We start from the raw sequence: 18506 nt of genomic DNA on the forward strand, positions 1-18506 counted from the left end.
TGTTAATAAAATACTACCATAAAGAGGCTAAATGAAATAATTACGTCAACATTGAATATTCGCATCTCGCATCTCGCAGAGACACATACCTACTAATAATGGGAGCGAGATTTTAAACTCTACAGCTTAATCAGTAATGCATATAAAATTAAAGTTTGAACGCTTGTAGCTCAAAAACTACACGGGATCACTCTGAAATAACTCTTAAATTTTAATGCAATGTAGTGAGTGATAAGATAAGTCCTTACCTCGAGTTTTATTTTAATCTGACACAAATCGATTGTAGCACCAACTCCCTCAATTTCGGTGATCGACAAAACTGCAACTCTAAAGTTGCGGCCACCATGTCGGATGTATGAAAAAAATGCTCCACCTGATTCACCTGCAAGCAGACATTGCGAGCATAGATACTGCATATCCTAGACTGTTGAATCGGCAAACGTATGGGTGTTTGCTCCATGCAGTAATTTGAAATAGCGCAGCTTTAAGGGGTAAATATATCGATACTAACAAAAATACACAGCCTCTTATGAACAATGATTTGTTATAAGTGTTTATTTTACCAACAATGTATCTTTAACAAACGACGTAATTTATTTAGGTGTTAAGTATACTTGAGAGCTTAATGAAACACTTAACAACTTTTGGTACATTTAAAACATAGAAGAACGAAACTTTTACATCAATAATCAAAACTTATTTCGTGAGAGCGTCGCTCATCCGTTAAAGCTATACAACTTCTTATTGTCACTGTAATAACCGTTGGTCAGCTTAACATAGGCGAATTAAAAAAAGCTTGCTAACAATTCAAGTAATGTCAATGAACTTATAAATTAACGTCAATAAATCATGATATTCTATAATTTTTTAAATACAGAAAAATAAAATATATTGGATAAATAAATGTCTATCTGCTTTCTTACTTATGCTGTAAGTATTGTTACATTTAATATGTATCATTTCTGAAATTGATCTTTTAGGATTATTAGATTTCTTTGCATGATTTTGGTACAAAGTAACTGTAAATTCGAGGTCCTAAGTTTTCTGTAGTATTTATGGTAAAAATTACTGTGACCTTTAAATTATAAATTGATATGGAATTCAGTTAAATTTTTCTAATCCATTAACAATAGAACTAACATGTTTTGTTTATTTCACTGCTTAAATTGTATCCATTCAAGAAAGTTGCAAAGCTATTTATCCAAAACTTACTCAACTACAAATGCTTAGAGAAATTCAAGAATATAGTACTACAAATACGGATGATATTGAAATTCTACTTTCTGATTGGAAAAAACATAAGTACATTTACAACAATGATTTTCAGTACATTGAACCTATTCTGTCTCAAAGGGCCGTAATATTTGAAATGCAGAACTTTTCAAGTAACAACGTAATTGTTAAAAATGCTCTTATTAACACTCGATTAGATACAGCTCGATTAGCACAGCAACAAGGAAGTCTCAACACAGCTGCACGCGCTTTAGGTAAGCAATAGTTCTAAAGGGAAAGGTAGTGCAAAATGATCCTGGTGAGGGAAAAACTCTTTTTTAATATGTGTTAAAGTATACATTGATTTTTTTTTTTTTTACGTATAATGAAAATAAACTACAATTTTCGCAATACTTTGTCTTGATATTTTTTAGTTGAATTAATTATACTTTCAGCAAAAGCTACTAACCATAGTAAAATGATCATTTCGTACATATGTGCAGATAAAAAGATCTGGGTATGGGTAATTGACATTCTGACTGAAAAATATACCATTAAACATAATAGTCATATTTCCCATACTCAAAAAAGTGCTAAAATTAGATAAAATTAATTATTTTTAAAATTTATTTTTAATTTATTTCTGCAAAAACAAGAGCAAATAGCTCGATATTACTGTCAACACTAATTTTTATTTATTTCTACTTATTGCATGCACTTTGAACTATCTAGCGATAGTAGAACTGCTAAAATCGAGAGAGATGGTTTTAACTGTCTACCTTCTCACTACCTTCTCTTTCTCTACATATTTTATTGATTTGTTAATAATTATATTTTTTTAAATGTTCTATGTGTAATTTTCATTTTACGTTTAAATTAATTTTTTTCTAACTAACAAACTGCAAAAGACAATGCAGTTTAGCAGGAAATACCGTTGCGGTCACTGTATCCGTTGTAATTTTTTTTTTTTTAATTATATAAGTCACTGCTAAATTTTCATCGTCATCGTTACTATTGATGGTAATGTAATTTTTGTATTTTCTTGTATGTAGAAACTTTATTAAAGCAGACAGATTTAGACGAAGAGACTGAAAATCGCATTCTTTATCACGAAGCACGTCTGGCTTGGGTGAGAGGGGATGAAGATTTGGCTCGTTTTAATCTCCGTTCTCTAATAAATAAAGATAAAAATTCAATAAAATCAAATTTGCTCGCTCACGCTTTACGCGTCTACGGTAATTGGATAGCTGAGAATAAGTCTGAAAATCCTCAGGTAACTTGCAATATTCATCCAAACCATGTAATAAGGCACAGTTTATTTATTTAGTTGGTTTACTTAATTTTTTTCGCCCCAGGTCATTATTTCTAAATACTATGATGAAGCGGTTAACCTATACAAATCGATACCCAATTGCAGTCCAGATGATTTGAGTGACTCTTGCAAAGCTCGTGCTGCTTTAGCTCAATTTGCACATGAGCAATATATAATGATAACAGAATACTTACAATCACCGCAGTTCGAAAGTCTAAGAGAATGCATTTATCATTCACGCAGTGTTGCGGAAAAAAAGGTGAAATCTGCGGATCAGGACGTGGAACGTGCACTAAAAATCAGTTCGAGGCAGACTCAGAATGATTTCAATGAAATGCAAAACATATTTAAAGACAGGAATTCATTTTTATCAATAGCAATCAGGTAAGAGTACATAAATTTCAACAGAAAAGACAATATGTGTTGTTAACTTTGCGTAATAATGTTCATTTTCAGTCACTACTTAAGTACCCTACAAGACAGTGATGAACATGATCTTCTTATATTCCGCCTCGTCTCGCTTTGGTTGGACAATATGCATAATGAAGAGTTAAACAAACTTTTTGATTGTCATTTGCTTCAAATTCCGTCGTACAAATTCGTGCCGTTAGTGCCGCAACTCGCACCTCACATGAGCAACGTACTTGATACATTTAGCCAAAAGATATCACTAGTTCTTGAACGCTGTGCCAAGGATCATCCCCATCACACGTTACCAGTTTTGTTGGCTTTAAAAAATCTGTATAACGATTCTAAGTATTGTGAAAAAAAAATTATGACTCATGAACCACGAGTTATTGGTACTCAACAACTTATTCAAAAGCTTGGATCCACACACATACGACCGATCATACAAGAGATGGATAAACTGTCAGACGCATTAGTTCAACTAGCTTATTTTGATGTGGATAAGAAAAAGGGTAAGTTATTGTTTATTGCTGTTGTATAACCTTTAGTCAATAATTTTTATCATAAAATATTTACCTATTAAAATCTTGAATAAGTATATTTTCTCGAATAGTCGCGTTCCACAATACTGATTTCTCCAAAGTCCACGTTTAGTTAAAAAAAAATGAGTAAATAAAATAGTTTGTTTATTTAAAGCAGTGTTGCGTAAAACGATAAAAATTGATCTCACAAAATTTTGATATCGACGTTCACACGACTCTTACACACTACGATTATAGTTTTGATACGTATTATATAAAATGTTCTTTGTTTAAGTTAGGTTTAATTAGGCTTAATCCTATCTTAAAGGATTGATTTTCATGTGACTAAAGCCTTTTTATTGATTGTGTGATTGGTTAATACTGATCAAGTGTTGGCAATGATCTAAAATGATAATATTTTACTTGATTGTCCTTTTAAAAGAGATAAGTAGACAAAAAGTTGTATTTGCTTTAAGATTATACAATATAAAAGTATAAATAGATCTGAAAATAACTACATAAAAGTACAGCCACAATGATTTAGATCGCGTGAAGCGCGTCTAACGAAAAATGTGCTTAAAAAGAGTAGTGTTTCCATTTTAAGAATGCAGTTTTGGATTCTGGGCGTTATAATCCGTTGATGCACAATGCTCTTTTGGCAATAAAACATACGGCTATTAACAGAATTGCTGAAATCGTTTTTGTGTGTTCTAGTCTGCTTGTGCTGTATAACTTGCTCATTGCACATAGCGAATAATCATGCAGACGATTAAGTAAAAACCTGCTAACGAAAAAGGTGCATAAGCTAAACATTCGGAACGAATATTATTTTTATCTTAAACAATAACTGTCAGATCAAGAAGTGATAAACATAAAATAATGGGCACTCTCAGTTTTTATGAGCTGAAGATTTTTGAAGTTTCTCATTTTAGACCATGGTTAATTAAATATTTATTCACGCTTTTCATTCCCGGGTCCTCTATTATATTTAACCTTGAAAACTAAATTATCATGTGTAAACATTTCAACACGTATACTTAATTTCAATACACAAATTTTCAGCTATGATCGCAAACTGCCCGATACCTAAGAAATTGAGTTTACATGAAGTTAAAAATTTTCAATACTCCATGGTACTTACATTACCCATCGATGTAAGAAAAGATGGAAACTACTCGGATATTATAAGTACACGGAAGTACGAAGATAATTACAGTAATGTTGGTGGAATAAACGCTCCTAAAAAGATTATATGTATTGGAACTGACGGAATCCGAAGACCTCAATTAGTGAAGGTATACTTTTACTTATGAATCAAATTTTTACTAAAATTTATAGCAGTTAAATGTACAATTTATTTTTGTGTTCACCAAAAGATAAAAAGTCTATAAAAACTTTAATGTAAACTTTAAAGTACGTATTTGCTCCATCAAAAAAACAGCAACCGCGAAGGAGTTCAGTATTGAAAGCCGTCATAATTATATTACAGGAATTAATAAACTTTTCATGAATTTCGATCGGGTACACAGATGTAGACTAACTATTTAATTACTTATAATATTTTTTTCATCCAACAATTACTTTTTATATTTTGCTTTTCATGAGTTTTGATCGGGTACACGTATATAGACTAACTATTTAATTATTTATAACTTTTTTCATCCAATGATTATTTTTTATCATATTTTAAATGACATGCCATTCATTACAATTTTCACTTCTACATTATTTGCTGAAAACTAGCTATATAAATTTGAAGTGTATATGTATTCTTCGACTCGGGTAGTAATCCCTACGTAATTATAGCTCACACTGTAACTTCTTCATTATGCAATTTCAAATCAATCCTTGAAACAATTTTTTGAAAAACATTTTACTCAGTTACTATTTGTAAAATTTGAATTTAGTTCTATTGCTAAAGTGATATTATAAAGATATAGAAATTGTAAACTTTAAAAGAGTAACGTTGAATTGTTTGTAGCAGTAAAGTAAAGGTTTCTGAAAAGTATACATAATTTTGTTCACATAAAATAGAAAAATTGATATCTGAAAAAATCAATATAAATCCTATACCTGTGTGAGTTAAGTTTTTACTGCTTAAAAATGTAGTTTTTAATGTATAAAATTGTGTGTAAATCCTTCAATTATTTAGATTAGTGTGGTTCTTTGTAGTCTTTGAATTTGAAAGTGATTAATTATTGAAAAGAAATTTTTTTCTTATAGTGGGTTTGTGGACACTATAAAATTTGTTCATATCAAGGTAGGTTTTGCAGATGAGAGTTTGATCCAAACAAAAATGCTTAAACAAGAAAGTAAATGATGATTACTTTGCAAGTACTCTCGTATTTAGCAATAGAATATTCGCTGTGTACATCAATCTTAAACTATCTTTTTTTGGAACGTCACTGTAAATACATTTTTTAAATTCAATTTTCATGTATTTTAAACAGTTTAAATAAATTTTATTGACGAATTATTTCGACTGTCAAAAAATCTATTTAAAAAAAAAAAAAATTTTTTATGGAAAAAAAAAAAATGTTCGCAAAAAATTCTCAATACTGTAAATACTCTGTTCAGCTGTCGAAGACACGGTAAATTTTAATTTAAAATGTTTTAACACTCACGCACAATAGGAAGCTATGTAATTATTGTTATTCAGTACCGCCAGTTTTTTTATCGGTGACACTATTTCAAAGTGCCACACACAGCGAATAACCAAAAAGCTGAAAACTGTTAGAATCTATAGACAAATTAAAGAATATCTCTGATTTTTTTCTTTTACTTTACTTCCAAACACTTAAGTACTAGTGAATTGAATATCCGTTTCTTTGTTCTCGCAGTACAAAATAATTTTATACAGATCATTTAAAATAAAATGTGTGTTTGTAGTAATTTTTTTTTTTTTTTTTTTTTTTTCGTTTAAAATTCCAATTAAAACAAATCTAAAATCGTAGGGCAAAGATGATTTACGTCAAGATGCGGTGATGCAGCAAGTTTTTACTGTTATGAACTCTTTGCTAAAAACGGACAAAGGGGCAAAACATAGAAAGCTCCATGTGCGCACTTACAAAATTGTACCATTGACACAGCGATCTGGAGTACTACAATGGTGTGAAAACACATTACCCCTCAGCAACATTCTTACTGGTGATGGCAGCACTCGTCAACTTGGACTTCATCGCAAGTACTATCCGAATGATTACGCACCAACTGAATGTAGACGAAGACTGCAGGTTTGTTTTTTTTATTTTTGTTACGTATTTAATTTGTGTTAGTTTAAGTACGTAACTAAGTTGTACATTGTAAATGTGTAAAATTAATTTAAATTTATTTTATAAAGACTACTAGCCAAAAATGTATTTGATTCAAGATAGCGTGAATTAAAATTATGCGTAATGTAGAATATTTCATACTTTTACAGCGACCCTAATACGAGTAACAAACGGTTTTATTGAAAACAAATTTTTTCTTTCCAGTTGCAATAATTGAAAAACATAAGTTTTTAAAATTATTACTTATTTATTAATATTTTTACTTATTTATTAAAACTGTCTTATATATAGAGAGTTTTAAGACAAATAATTAAGGTTTAAAACTTTTAAGACGAATAATTAAGATTTTAAAAAATAATACTATAAAAAAACCGAAAAAGTTTTCATTTTCGTAATCTTACTTGTGCACAAACCACAAACCACATCTCTATTACTATTTATTTTTTATTCTAGGGTGCCAAGAATAATGCACCTTTGAGATTAAATGTTTTCCGTGACTGTTGTGAAAATTTGCGACCAGCATTCCATCATTTCTTCCTTGAAAATTATTTATCGCCCGAGACGTGGTTTGAACGCCGATTGGCTTACACACGAAGGTAAATCCTCTGTTTTATTTAAAGTTATTTCCACATTAGTTTTTATACTATTAAAACCTTTATAGCGTGGCAACAACATCGATAATTGGATACATTCTTGGTCTTGGAGATAGGCACGTTTCAAATATTTTGATTGATAAAACAACAGCGGAAGTTATTCATATAGATTTTGGTATTTAAACTTATTCTACATGTCATAAATTTATTATAAATATAAATTAACGTTGTTAATATTATCTATAAAGGTATAGCATTTGAACAAGGTAAAGTTTTACCAACACCAGAAACAGTTCCATTTAGACTGACAAGAGATATCGAAGTGGCCATGGGAGTTTCAGGAATAGAAGGAACAATGAGACGGTGTTGTGAAGAAACTATGTCTGTTTTACGAAAACAAAGAGAAATTATTGTGACTTTATTAAGGGTTTTATTGTACGATCCACTTTATTCGTGGGCTATCACCCCAGCCAAAGCTGCCACATATCAAAGCGAAAATTCTTCTAGACTGAGTGAAAGCAGTAGTCCAGGTAATTAATTTATTATTCTAAAACTATATTACTATGCTAATTCTATTTATTAATCTACGTACATTCAACTATTAAAAATACGAAATACATGTACGATTTGACAAATCTATGAAAGTAAAAACACTAAGTTCGAGCACATGAAATCCCTACGGTCTGCAAACTAAGCATAAATAGCGAAAGTACTGTAGCAGAGAAAAAGAGAAAAATGGCGTTGCATCGACAAAAATTTACTACCCGTGATCTCTTGATGTCAGCGTGATGGAGATATTATCACCCGATCGGAAAGTTAGTTTGGTAGGCCCAAAGTTGGCTACCAAGGTAGGGCATACCTGTGTCATTTACGCGGCGCAAGCATGGCGCTACCTTGGGCAAAGGCTTCTATCTTCTATCTAACCTTTTTTGACATTATGAAACTGCGAATAAATAGTTCGGAGCAGTGTATTTATAAAAACGTCTAAAGGTTAGTTGTGGTGATAAATTATTGAAAAGGAGTGTGAAACTAAAACGCTCTTTATACTTAAGGAGGTTGACTACCTTAAGCAATTGACAGTCATTTTTCAACTAGAACCCGTAAAGAACTTAAATAATTTATAAAAAAAATTTATGTAAAGTTTCAACTACTCTGGGTACTGATGAAACGAAAAATTATTGAAATAAACTTCGTGAATTTTATATGCATTCTTATGGGAGATCCCTTCTCCAAATGCAGTCAACCTCCTTAACAAACTAAAGAATGAAAAAATATTTTTTTAAAAAGCTAAAAAACTAAATAATTTAAGTGCAGTTAATAAGTAAGGAGCCATGTCATAAAAATAATCAAAATCTATAATTATATTACATACACGTCTGTTATTTATTACAAAAGTCTGTGATGTGATAGTATTTGAACTAAAAAAAGCAATTAAAGTATATTAGATTGTTTAAACCTCATTGTAATTCTTTTCTTTAACACATAATCCATTCTTTAAGTTAGCCACACTTATAGGTTAATTTGGCAACCAAGGTAGGGCCGACCTAATGCCGCCTAAATGTCTAATGTTAAAGTCCCATTTATGCCAAGGTTGGTCGAAGGTAGGGTAAGTCGGCCGCCAAGTTAGGCCCTACCTAACACGCTCTTAAACTTTCCGATCGGGTACATAAGTAAGTTCACACTACCCTATATTGTCATTACTTACAGTAACAGTGTGTCAGGGACGCCATTTTTTTCTCAGCTGTAGTACGATATCTATGCTGAGTTTGCTGACCGTAAGGACTTCATACTTTATAGTATATGTGTAAAATATTTCCGAACGTGTACTACATGCATTTAAATACTTTTTTATCACTGAAAAACTATGTATGACTTAAGTCTGTACTGCTAATAGACACTAAGTTAAAAACATACATATGAAATACCATTTTTAGACTTAATGATAATATATTGTATAATAAATCCAATTTTTAATTTAACTTAAACATTCATCTTGAACTTTATATTGTCACGTTTTGAATTTGACATTTCGTAGATCTTTTAAATGCGTTTTTTGAAATACCAACACTCTGCATCAAAAATCATCAAGTACAAAATTAACAAAGTAATAAAAAAAAGTAGTAGATACATGCTTTGCTCAAGGTTTAACCTGAAAAATAATCGATACGTATTTTTTCTTTTTTCTTACAAATAAACGTTACAAAAGATATAATACCTAAAAATTATGGTATTTTGAAAGCTACAGAAAACACCATATATATGTGACATTGTAAAGTATACATTACACATAAATGTTCTATAATTACGTACGAAAAAAATGAGCCCAGAAACATAAAAAACGATTTAAAACTTTCAAGGTGGTTCGCTAATAAACCTGAATGTCTCATGAACTGGATGAAATTTTGAGAGGTTATAGAAGTCCCAATGTACCTACACTCAAAATTTTAGACCAGCTTAGCGTGGAAAATTTTGCGTAAAAGCTCTACGAAAATTATACTTACAAGCCGGTTGATATACGAATGGTAATCGATTTTTACCAAACCAGATAAATACATCCATAAAAATGACAGATTTATAGCTAAGATCACAAGCTTTCTCCTTGTACTTAAAAAGTTGGGGTTTAGCTTGGATTTTACTGGGATATATAATAGAGAAGAGGATTTTTTGTTGATTTTTTCGTTTTTTTACCTATATACAGTTATAAAGTACTTCATACGTTACGTTTCTTGCGCATGCGCACAACAGCTCAAGAAAAATTACCTGTTAAGTGACAGTATGTCTTAGTTATATTATAGGTTATACGACATCATTGACCGTATGTAGACCAATCGTTCCGACAGATATAAGCCCACTGGCAAAGCACCTTAAAGATACAGCGTTTTGAAAAAAGTATCGATAACGGTTACATACACAAGGAGTACATACATAGCTATAAAAAATAGAAAATCTTCAAGGGGTTATATCTTGCAAAGTTTTTAATTAAAAAAAAAAACACGTGTCGATTATATTTTAAAATTCTATAAAACGGACTAAATGAAATTTTTATGTAAAATGCTAATTAAAATTGCGAAAAATCAATTGTCCGTGCATTTTAAATAATAAGTACGTCTATAAAATGTCGAGAAAAATCGAATGGGTAAATAAAAAGTTATTAATAATCCAAGCTGATGAAAAATACTTGATTTCGAGAATTAAAAAATGTATAACTTTTTTTAAGCAGCAGTTTACGGGAAAATACAAGATACCTACCTTTTCTTAAAATGGGATAAATGATACCTAGCTCGTGAACCTGCCTTGGCAAAGATTGACTTTTACTGCTATATGTGCGTCTCTTATTGATCGATTGCAAATTCATGTACATGATTTGTGAAGTCTTATTTATAATAATTCTGTATGCTGTGTTACGTTTTTGATTGTCCACACCATTCAGCCTAAAAGTTTTTGCTTATTATTTTCAATCTTCGCATTAACTAAAAAATATTGAAATCAATTGTGACATATAGATATATTTGACGCATAATATCTTGCTGTCTTCTATTGGCACCTGTTGGTGTTTATTGTCCTTAACAGCAACTTTATAATAACTTCTCTTGGAATAATTATACTGAGCCAGGCTAAAGTTTCTCAAATTTTACGATGAGGGCGCTATCCTAAAATTATGCCTAAAGCCCATAATCTTGTACCTTGTGCAAACATTATCTGAGCAGGTATTCATGTTAATTCATTTATTTTGTCAATTTTAATTTAGCTAAAAGTTAGTATCAAACGTAAACTTTCCAAAAAATCTTAGGCTCGTTAATGTAGTATTTTTGTCTCATTGGTGTCCAATTGGTTACCACATACCTACAGATTTCGCTAATAAACGTGGTTAAATTATTTTCTAAATCATTAAGGCATATAGTATAATTGCCTCTTCCCCTAATGGAATTTCCATTAGGAGTTCATTTTACATTTTTTTTTGTCATGCTTCATTCATATGTCGGACTGGCAGTCGTTTACACGCTGTTTAATTTAATAAGGACAACTGCGTGTATCGATAATAAAAGTAATTTTTTCGTTGAAAAAACTTTCAGACTGGTAAAATTATTTTGAAAACTATCTGAATAAACTTAAGGCAATTTGTTGAACCTAATTAAAATAGAGGACATTTTTTGTCTTGAAAATTATTTTTCAAATATTTTTTTTAAATTGTTCTACATATATAACACTATTGATTTTGAAATCCATTTGATCCTGGGCTTTTATGACTTAATGAATAGTGGAAATTAATTTTACTTTTAATTTATATTGGAAAAAAATTTGACTAAGCTTAATTTTTCTAGTGATACATTAAAAGTATTATTTATATTCACTTTTGTAAAATAAATTATGATCTGAATTATGGTTCATATCGTAAATTTCGAAACTTGACATAGTTAATACAAAAAAACATATGTATTTTCAAATCAAATTATAAATCATTTTATTTTAATTTATTATTTTAGCGAATATTGAAACCAATAAATTAGCTGAAAGGGCTCTTCTACGTGTTCAACAAAAACTGCAAGGGATTGAAGAAGGTGTAGCTTCCAGTGTCTCTGGTCAAGTAGAAAGACTAATTCAGCAAGCACGGGATCCCTCGAATTTGAGCAAACTTTTTGAGGGTTGGCAAGCCTATTTGTAATAAAAATATTTTGTAAATGTTTTGTACGTATTTAAACTCTTAGATTATTTTTATACCTTTATACATAGTATTAAATTAATATTGTAAGTTTTGAAAAAATAAATTAATTTTTTTTATTAATTGATGAATCTTAATAATTATTTTCTTTTTTGTGTAAAATGTCTGATCTTTTTTCTTGTAGTATATCTGCATAGACACGTTTTTTATATTATTTGGTAATTTTATTTAAAAATTTTTCTTTTTTGTAGTTTTCTGGGTGCCTCTAGACGTAACATTGGAATTGCTTTTTTTATTTTAATACTTATTTAGCTTTTGATTGCTACGGTATAAAATTAAAATTAATACAATACAGGAATATATATAAATAGTACCCTTGATTAAATAAATATAAATGTATTTATAGTTAATCAAAAAAATACTTTCATACAGATCTGGAAACATACATTTATATAAAGTTTGTCGTATTAATATAACTAATAATTATCCAAACTAAGACACTTTATTATGATCTTAAATAAATGTCAGTGCTTTGATAAATATGAGATCAAATCATACCATGGTAACAACTCATGATGTGAGGTGCTTTGCCCTACATCAACTTTTATAGACTTTCTAGAAATTTTTTATATGTATATACACAGTCATGTGCCAATACACCTTTTCTGAAAACTAGCTATGTTAATCCAGCTTCGCGCGATCTGACTTATTGTGACGGCTTTTATATTCAGTTTTATTATTTAATGAGCGCACTCCACTCAAATAGGAGAACACAATTAAGCGCATTTTTTGGACTTTCCAAACGTTTTAATAAATCGACGGCTCCGTAAAAGACAGAGCCAACTCAAAAATTGATGGAAAAGGCGTCAACTGAAATTATAGTTAAAAAAGCAGCCAACTCAGATTCGTGTTAAAGAAGCAGCCAACTCGGGAGTAACTTTTTTCATAAGTTTTGTTGTGGCAGCACTGATATTTACAATACAGGTATACCTATATAAATGAACAGATTTTTCAATCATCCAATATTTTAGAAAAATAATTTATGTTATTGTAATAGAGCGTACCATACTTAAATGAGGAATGTATGGTGAAAGCTTAGCTCAGAGGGCGCCAGGGCCATTCGATCCTGATTTATGGATGCATTAGTGTGCCCATGTGAGTGTGTTCCTGTGTGTAGAGTGAAACTGTCGATAAACTCAACTATCCACGTTACCGACGAATAGTGTATATAGCATGAGACACCGATACACGTTTTTACTAAGTACACAAATCTTTTTTTAAAGACAACTTATAATTTAAAAGCCATATAGTGATAAAAATGATTAAGTAAAAATTTAAAAATATTGTTTTGAATAAAAATGTATGTGACGTAGTATAATTATTGTAAAGGACATTCTAAAATTACGTGTGGTTTTATTTCGTGCTAACTTTCATGAAGTATAGCTTTTTATCTAAATATTTTCTTAGAGATTAAACAAATTAAGTAGAGTTACTTTTGATTATATATGTATGATAAATGTATTTTATTTTTATTTTTTCTGCAATCTTATGCAATGGATCTTTATAAAATCCTGCCAAAAAATATACTGGACCTGTTTCAACCTTCACGCGATCAGTATTAACCAATCACACAATGAATAAAAAAGCTTTAGTCACTTGACAATCAATCTTTTAAGATAAGATATGAAATTAATTGTACGTTCAGTCTAATATACACGTTTGGTTTTCCATTCCCTTTCCCACAGAAATAATTTTTGGTACCCTTTCAACTAAAATATCTATAGATACTATAGTATTTATACAGTGCATAGGAGGTAATGAAATAAAATCTATAATTACAAATAGAATAAGCTTTTTTTTCACTTAAATGAACTAAGTTTATTTAACACGCTGATTGTTTTAGAAATTAGTTTCTATGATTTTTATGACTGTAAGGTTTGAAATACATTGACTGTTTCAGTTATTATTTTAGCTTGAGCTCAGTAGGATCTGCTAGGTGACATCCAAGTAAAATCAAAGCCACCTGCAATACTGATCAAGCGGCCACTACTTGGTGTACTTAACAAGTTCATACGTGTCAACGTGTCACAATCGTCGAGGACAATAATGGGCGACTAAATGAGTATGGATCGGTTGAATGCTGGGAAGAAGGTCATCGTAAGGTTTGAACTCAACGGGCAATTTAAGAGAGAAAAAGAAGACTTGAAAAAATGAGAGGAAGAAGAAGTCTAATCGGAGAAAGAAAGAGAATGAAAAAATAAATAAAAACGCTGAAGAAAAAAAACAGTGGTGAGAAAAGAGAAAAACCTGTTCTTCAGAGCGAAAGAAGAAGAAAGAAGAAAAGAGTACAGTTTTCGGACGGAAGAAAGAAGAAACCAAGAAAAATGTGAGAGATTGTTGTTAAAAAAATGAATCCAGTTGAACGGGAAAAAGAAAGGAGGAATACGATGTACATATTAAAATTTTGGACAAACTGTTTAAGAAAAATTAATACTTTGATTTCTTACAGTTAAGATGTTTTCTGGATTTTTCCAAAAACAAAGAAAAACTTTACTAATTTTTATCTTTTTTGGTGCGTCTTCAGAAATATTTGGCAAACAGAGATAATCGAAACGCTTTTGCGGTCATTCCCATTTGTTAATGCGGATTGAAACATATTTTAATTTCCACGTTTATTCTTGCTGATATTTGCAAAAAAATTTATCCAGGTGCATATTTGGATCAAATTCCTCTAAAGAAATGTGGAATACTATCCTCAAAGTCCAGGCAATCGAGGATTTAGGTGGTAGTAAGCCATTTGCTTACTATTTAACAACCAACAGCATTGACTGTTCCATACACTATATTATGAGAAGAAATCTAGCGTGCCCTATGAATTAACCTAGATCCGCCCCCACCCGCACTGTAGATGATAAGAAGTATACGCGCGCGAGAGGCGTAGGTAGGGGAGACCGGAGCGGAATGGGTATCTGGGTAATATGGGTATTTGCAGTATTTAACAAACTATAGAGAATAATTTGTTAATTTTTTTTTTTTTTCTTATGTTGAAAGACTAACAGACAATTACTACTAAAAAAATGTGATCTTATCTTATTTTAATTAAGTACATTAAATATATAAGAAAACTTACTCTAAAAAATATTTTTTTACGAATTTCAAATGAACCAGAAATTGAATATAAATTGCATGCGGAGGGTGAAAAATAATTTTTAGTTAAAATGTAACTATTAAACTTTGAATTGGTTACCTATTTTTTTTTTTAATCTTCAAAAATGAAGTAATTATCATGATTTTAAATAAAAATTACCTTTGGGGCGGAATGGCTGAACTTTGATGGGGTAAGATGAGTGAGTCGGTAGGGTAGGTCGTTTCTGACTGCAGAAGACAAGACTTGTCCAAAATGTAAATAGGTACGTAGGTAGGTGTGTAAATATAAGGACTTAGTTGTTTAGTTAATTTTAAATAAAACTTTGTAAGTAAATATAGATCATGATGGTTCGTAACTATAAAAAAGTTACGACCAGAAGGTCATGGTCTGTTGACAACTTAAAAAGTGCTTTGGATGCGTTATCAAAAGGGGAAAAATTAGAAGTGACATCAGAAAAATTTGGTGTGCCTAGAGAAACTCTACGAAGACATTTTATAAATCACTCAAAAACAAAAAGTTTGGAAAATTTATCTTTGAAACCAGGTACGTGAAATATACAGTGATATATGTAAGGCAAAACAAATTCCTATTATTGCTGTTAGTATACATTTTAAGGTTAATAAATTTGTAAACAAGCAAATTTCATGAGTGAAAATTTTTTAGCTTTGGGATTTAAATGTTTTTACTGTTGATCAAGAAAAGAATATTTGTGATGAAATTCTGAAACAACAGTCAAGATTACATAGTTTTACTGCATTGGAAGTACGTAGGCTTGCATATTTGTATACTAAAAATTTAAATATAACCAATCGATTCAATAATGACTCTGGACTGGCTGGAGAAGATTGGTTCGCTGGTTTTTTAAAACGGAATCTACAACTCTCTCTCAGGAAACCAGAACCAACGTCTGCCGCTCGAGCAACTGGTTTCAACAAACATACTGTTAGCGAATTTTATAATCTGCTGCTAAAAGTTTATGACGAACATAAATTTGAGGCCCAGAACTTATACAATGTTGACGAGACAGGTGTGTCATGCAACCCTAAGACACAAGCAAATGTCTTGGCCTTAAAAGGCAGAAGACAAGTTGGTATAAGAGTCTCAGCAGAGAGAGGCTCAACTGTGACTGCTTGTATTTGCTTTTCGGTATCAGGAAGTTATATGCCACCAATGCTTATATTTCCTCGCAAGAATGAAAATGTAAGATATTTAGTTGGCAAGCAGTCAGAAGCCTGGGCTGAGTTCAATGGAAGTGGTTGGATGGACGAGGCAGTATTTCTGAAATGGTTGGAACGATTTATAAAGTACTCTCATGCGAGTAAGAGTAATCAAGTATTATTACTTTTGGATGGCCATGCAACTCATGTGAAAAATTTGGGTGCAATCAACATTGCTCAAGACAATGACAAACTGCTCCCTCACAATCCGCGGAAAAGTATCTTTCACTTTTTGCAATTTCTATCTGAAACCAAGTAAAATACTCTTATTCTCTCAACTACCCAGTAATATTTCATAAAAAAAAACTAAAAAACATATTCGTACCTGCAGCAATAATTGAACATCAAATTTCTACAACGCATAAAAAATAGGGAAATCATGATTCGTACGAAAATTGGTCGTTACTTTAATTCAAACTCCATTAGTAAATCTATAATATATAGCGTAGTAAGCGTGTGATGTTATAGTTCATGTAAAGATAATTTGTCTTCAAGCAGAATTTAATTAAAGAACAACTAACAAAAGTGTCTCTCTACAATTGTATTGTTATTCATTTATCATAATTCGCTAAACATACGGGAAATTATAAAGACAAAGGAACAGGCGAAAATAAAGACATAACCTTTACTCACGAATACGTTGAAGGAATAATATTTTTTCTTACTTTAGATGTTTTTTTCTTGAACGTTTGGACGTTGACTGTGCCCTCAGTTGGAAAAATATAGCGTTCAAACCTGGTGCGCATCCAATGCTTGCCTAAATGCTATCCACATCGCACTCATCTGGGATGGTATATTTTATAATGAGTTGTGGGAAAGCATTTACAGTGTCGTCTTCTTCACTTTTTTTTATGCCCGTTATTGAAATTGATTTACCACTGGGCTAAAAATGAAACATATTTTTCTAATTATCATATTTTTTTTCCTAACAAAATAAGCTTCACACATTTAAATTAAACAGTATCATAAGACACCTGACAAGCGGAGATTTTTATCCATACCTCATCTAGTCAGCTTATCTTTTTAACTTAATTTTAACAGCTCATATTGAGTTACGGCTGGCGTAAATGTAAGCATTTTATAAGTATCTAGGTGCGGCTAAGTAATAAGCTTCATTTTTTTATCTATGTCGAATTAAGACTGAGCCGTTTCTAAATCGCTATCGAATTCCGGTTCAGTAATTTTCCTGGGCGGTTAAACTTTGTCTTTGTATTTACAACACATGTAAGTTCATATTTATTCTATCGTGTACGTTGTTCATTACTTTATACCAATTGTCATTTTATCTATACTGTACCGGCGTCTATTTTGAAAGTTGATGCACAAACTACCCCAAAAAGAACGTTTCCATTTTATCAGGCATTAGCCAAGTCAGCAAGTAGACGCAAATATTCTCCAGTGCCACTTTTTGTAAAATTTAATAACTTTTTCTTTTATAAAAATGAAGTTCCGTGTAAGTAAATAAAGATGATCACACATGTACAATAACAAGTACACGTGTAGATCTAAAACACTGTTGTACAATAAAGTACAGCGTTGAGTTCGTTATTAATGCTTAACTTACGTAATGGCCTCATTGAACATGATGACAACCACCGTCATAATCGTGTCCAAGAGGCTGTTGTCAATCGAAAAAAAATTAGTAATAGCTTGAAACGTAAAACGTTAAACAATTTTTCACCACGATTATCCCAAACAAGTACTTGACAAAATGGAAAGTAACTTAAACATTTTTAAATTATATTTTACAGTGAATTATATTTAAATCAATATCCACATAGTCGGATGGTTAAAAACCAAGGCTTTCACAATCATTAAAAACAAAAAAGTAGCTAATGTTTTATTTACATATAATTTAAAAATGAAATTAAGTCAATTCAAAGTTATTTAACATTTAAAATATTTAGACTTGTCATGTCAGAGTAAATATCCCTCGTAATTTTCACGCCGCAATCAGTATGAATATTGTTTCAAACAATAAAAAAATTGTTGTCATTACATTTGTGACAAACAAACTATAAAATAATTTTATAAAAATCTCGTACGCAGTAACATTAGCTTTAATATATCCATTTGTTTTTACTTTTTTTTATTTTTTATAAATACGCAGTGAAAATAAACAACAGTATGTTAAAAACAATAGTTGGATACAAAATGCATTCG

General features: G+C 30.7%; 1 protein-coding gene across 2 annotated transcripts in view; it reads left to right on the forward strand.

Annotated features, from left to right (window-relative positions):
* Positions 1–12030, forward strand: part of tefu (Serine/threonine-protein kinase tefu) — a 46270-nt gene extending 34240 nt beyond the window's left edge. For both annotated transcript variants that reach the window (XM_089598191.1, XM_089598192.1), the window contains exons 13-22: positions 1182–1487; positions 2265–2485; positions 2568–2908; positions 2981–3444; positions 4516–4748; positions 6408–6686; positions 7179–7321; positions 7387–7493; positions 7567–7848; positions 11803–12030. In XM_089598191.1, coding sequence (XP_089454317.1) covers positions 1182–1487; positions 2265–2485; positions 2568–2908; positions 2981–3444; positions 4516–4748; positions 6408–6686; positions 7179–7321; positions 7387–7493; positions 7567–7848; positions 11803–11981 — 2555 coding nt within the window. In that variant the 3' untranslated portion in view covers positions 11982–12030. The remainder of the gene's footprint in view (positions 1–1181; positions 1488–2264; positions 2486–2567; positions 2909–2980; positions 3445–4515; positions 4749–6407; positions 6687–7178; positions 7322–7386; positions 7494–7566; positions 7849–11802) is intronic.
* Positions 12031–18506: the final 6476 nt, after the last annotated feature.

This window comes from Copidosoma floridanum, unplaced genomic scaffold, assembly GCF_036245765.1.
Source record: "Copidosoma floridanum isolate Cflo_tuat_1 unplaced genomic scaffold, Cflo_Japanese_pri ptg000006l, whole genome shotgun sequence".
In the NCBI taxonomy this organism is placed as follows: Eukaryota; Metazoa; Arthropoda; class Insecta; order Hymenoptera; family Encyrtidae; genus Copidosoma; species Copidosoma floridanum.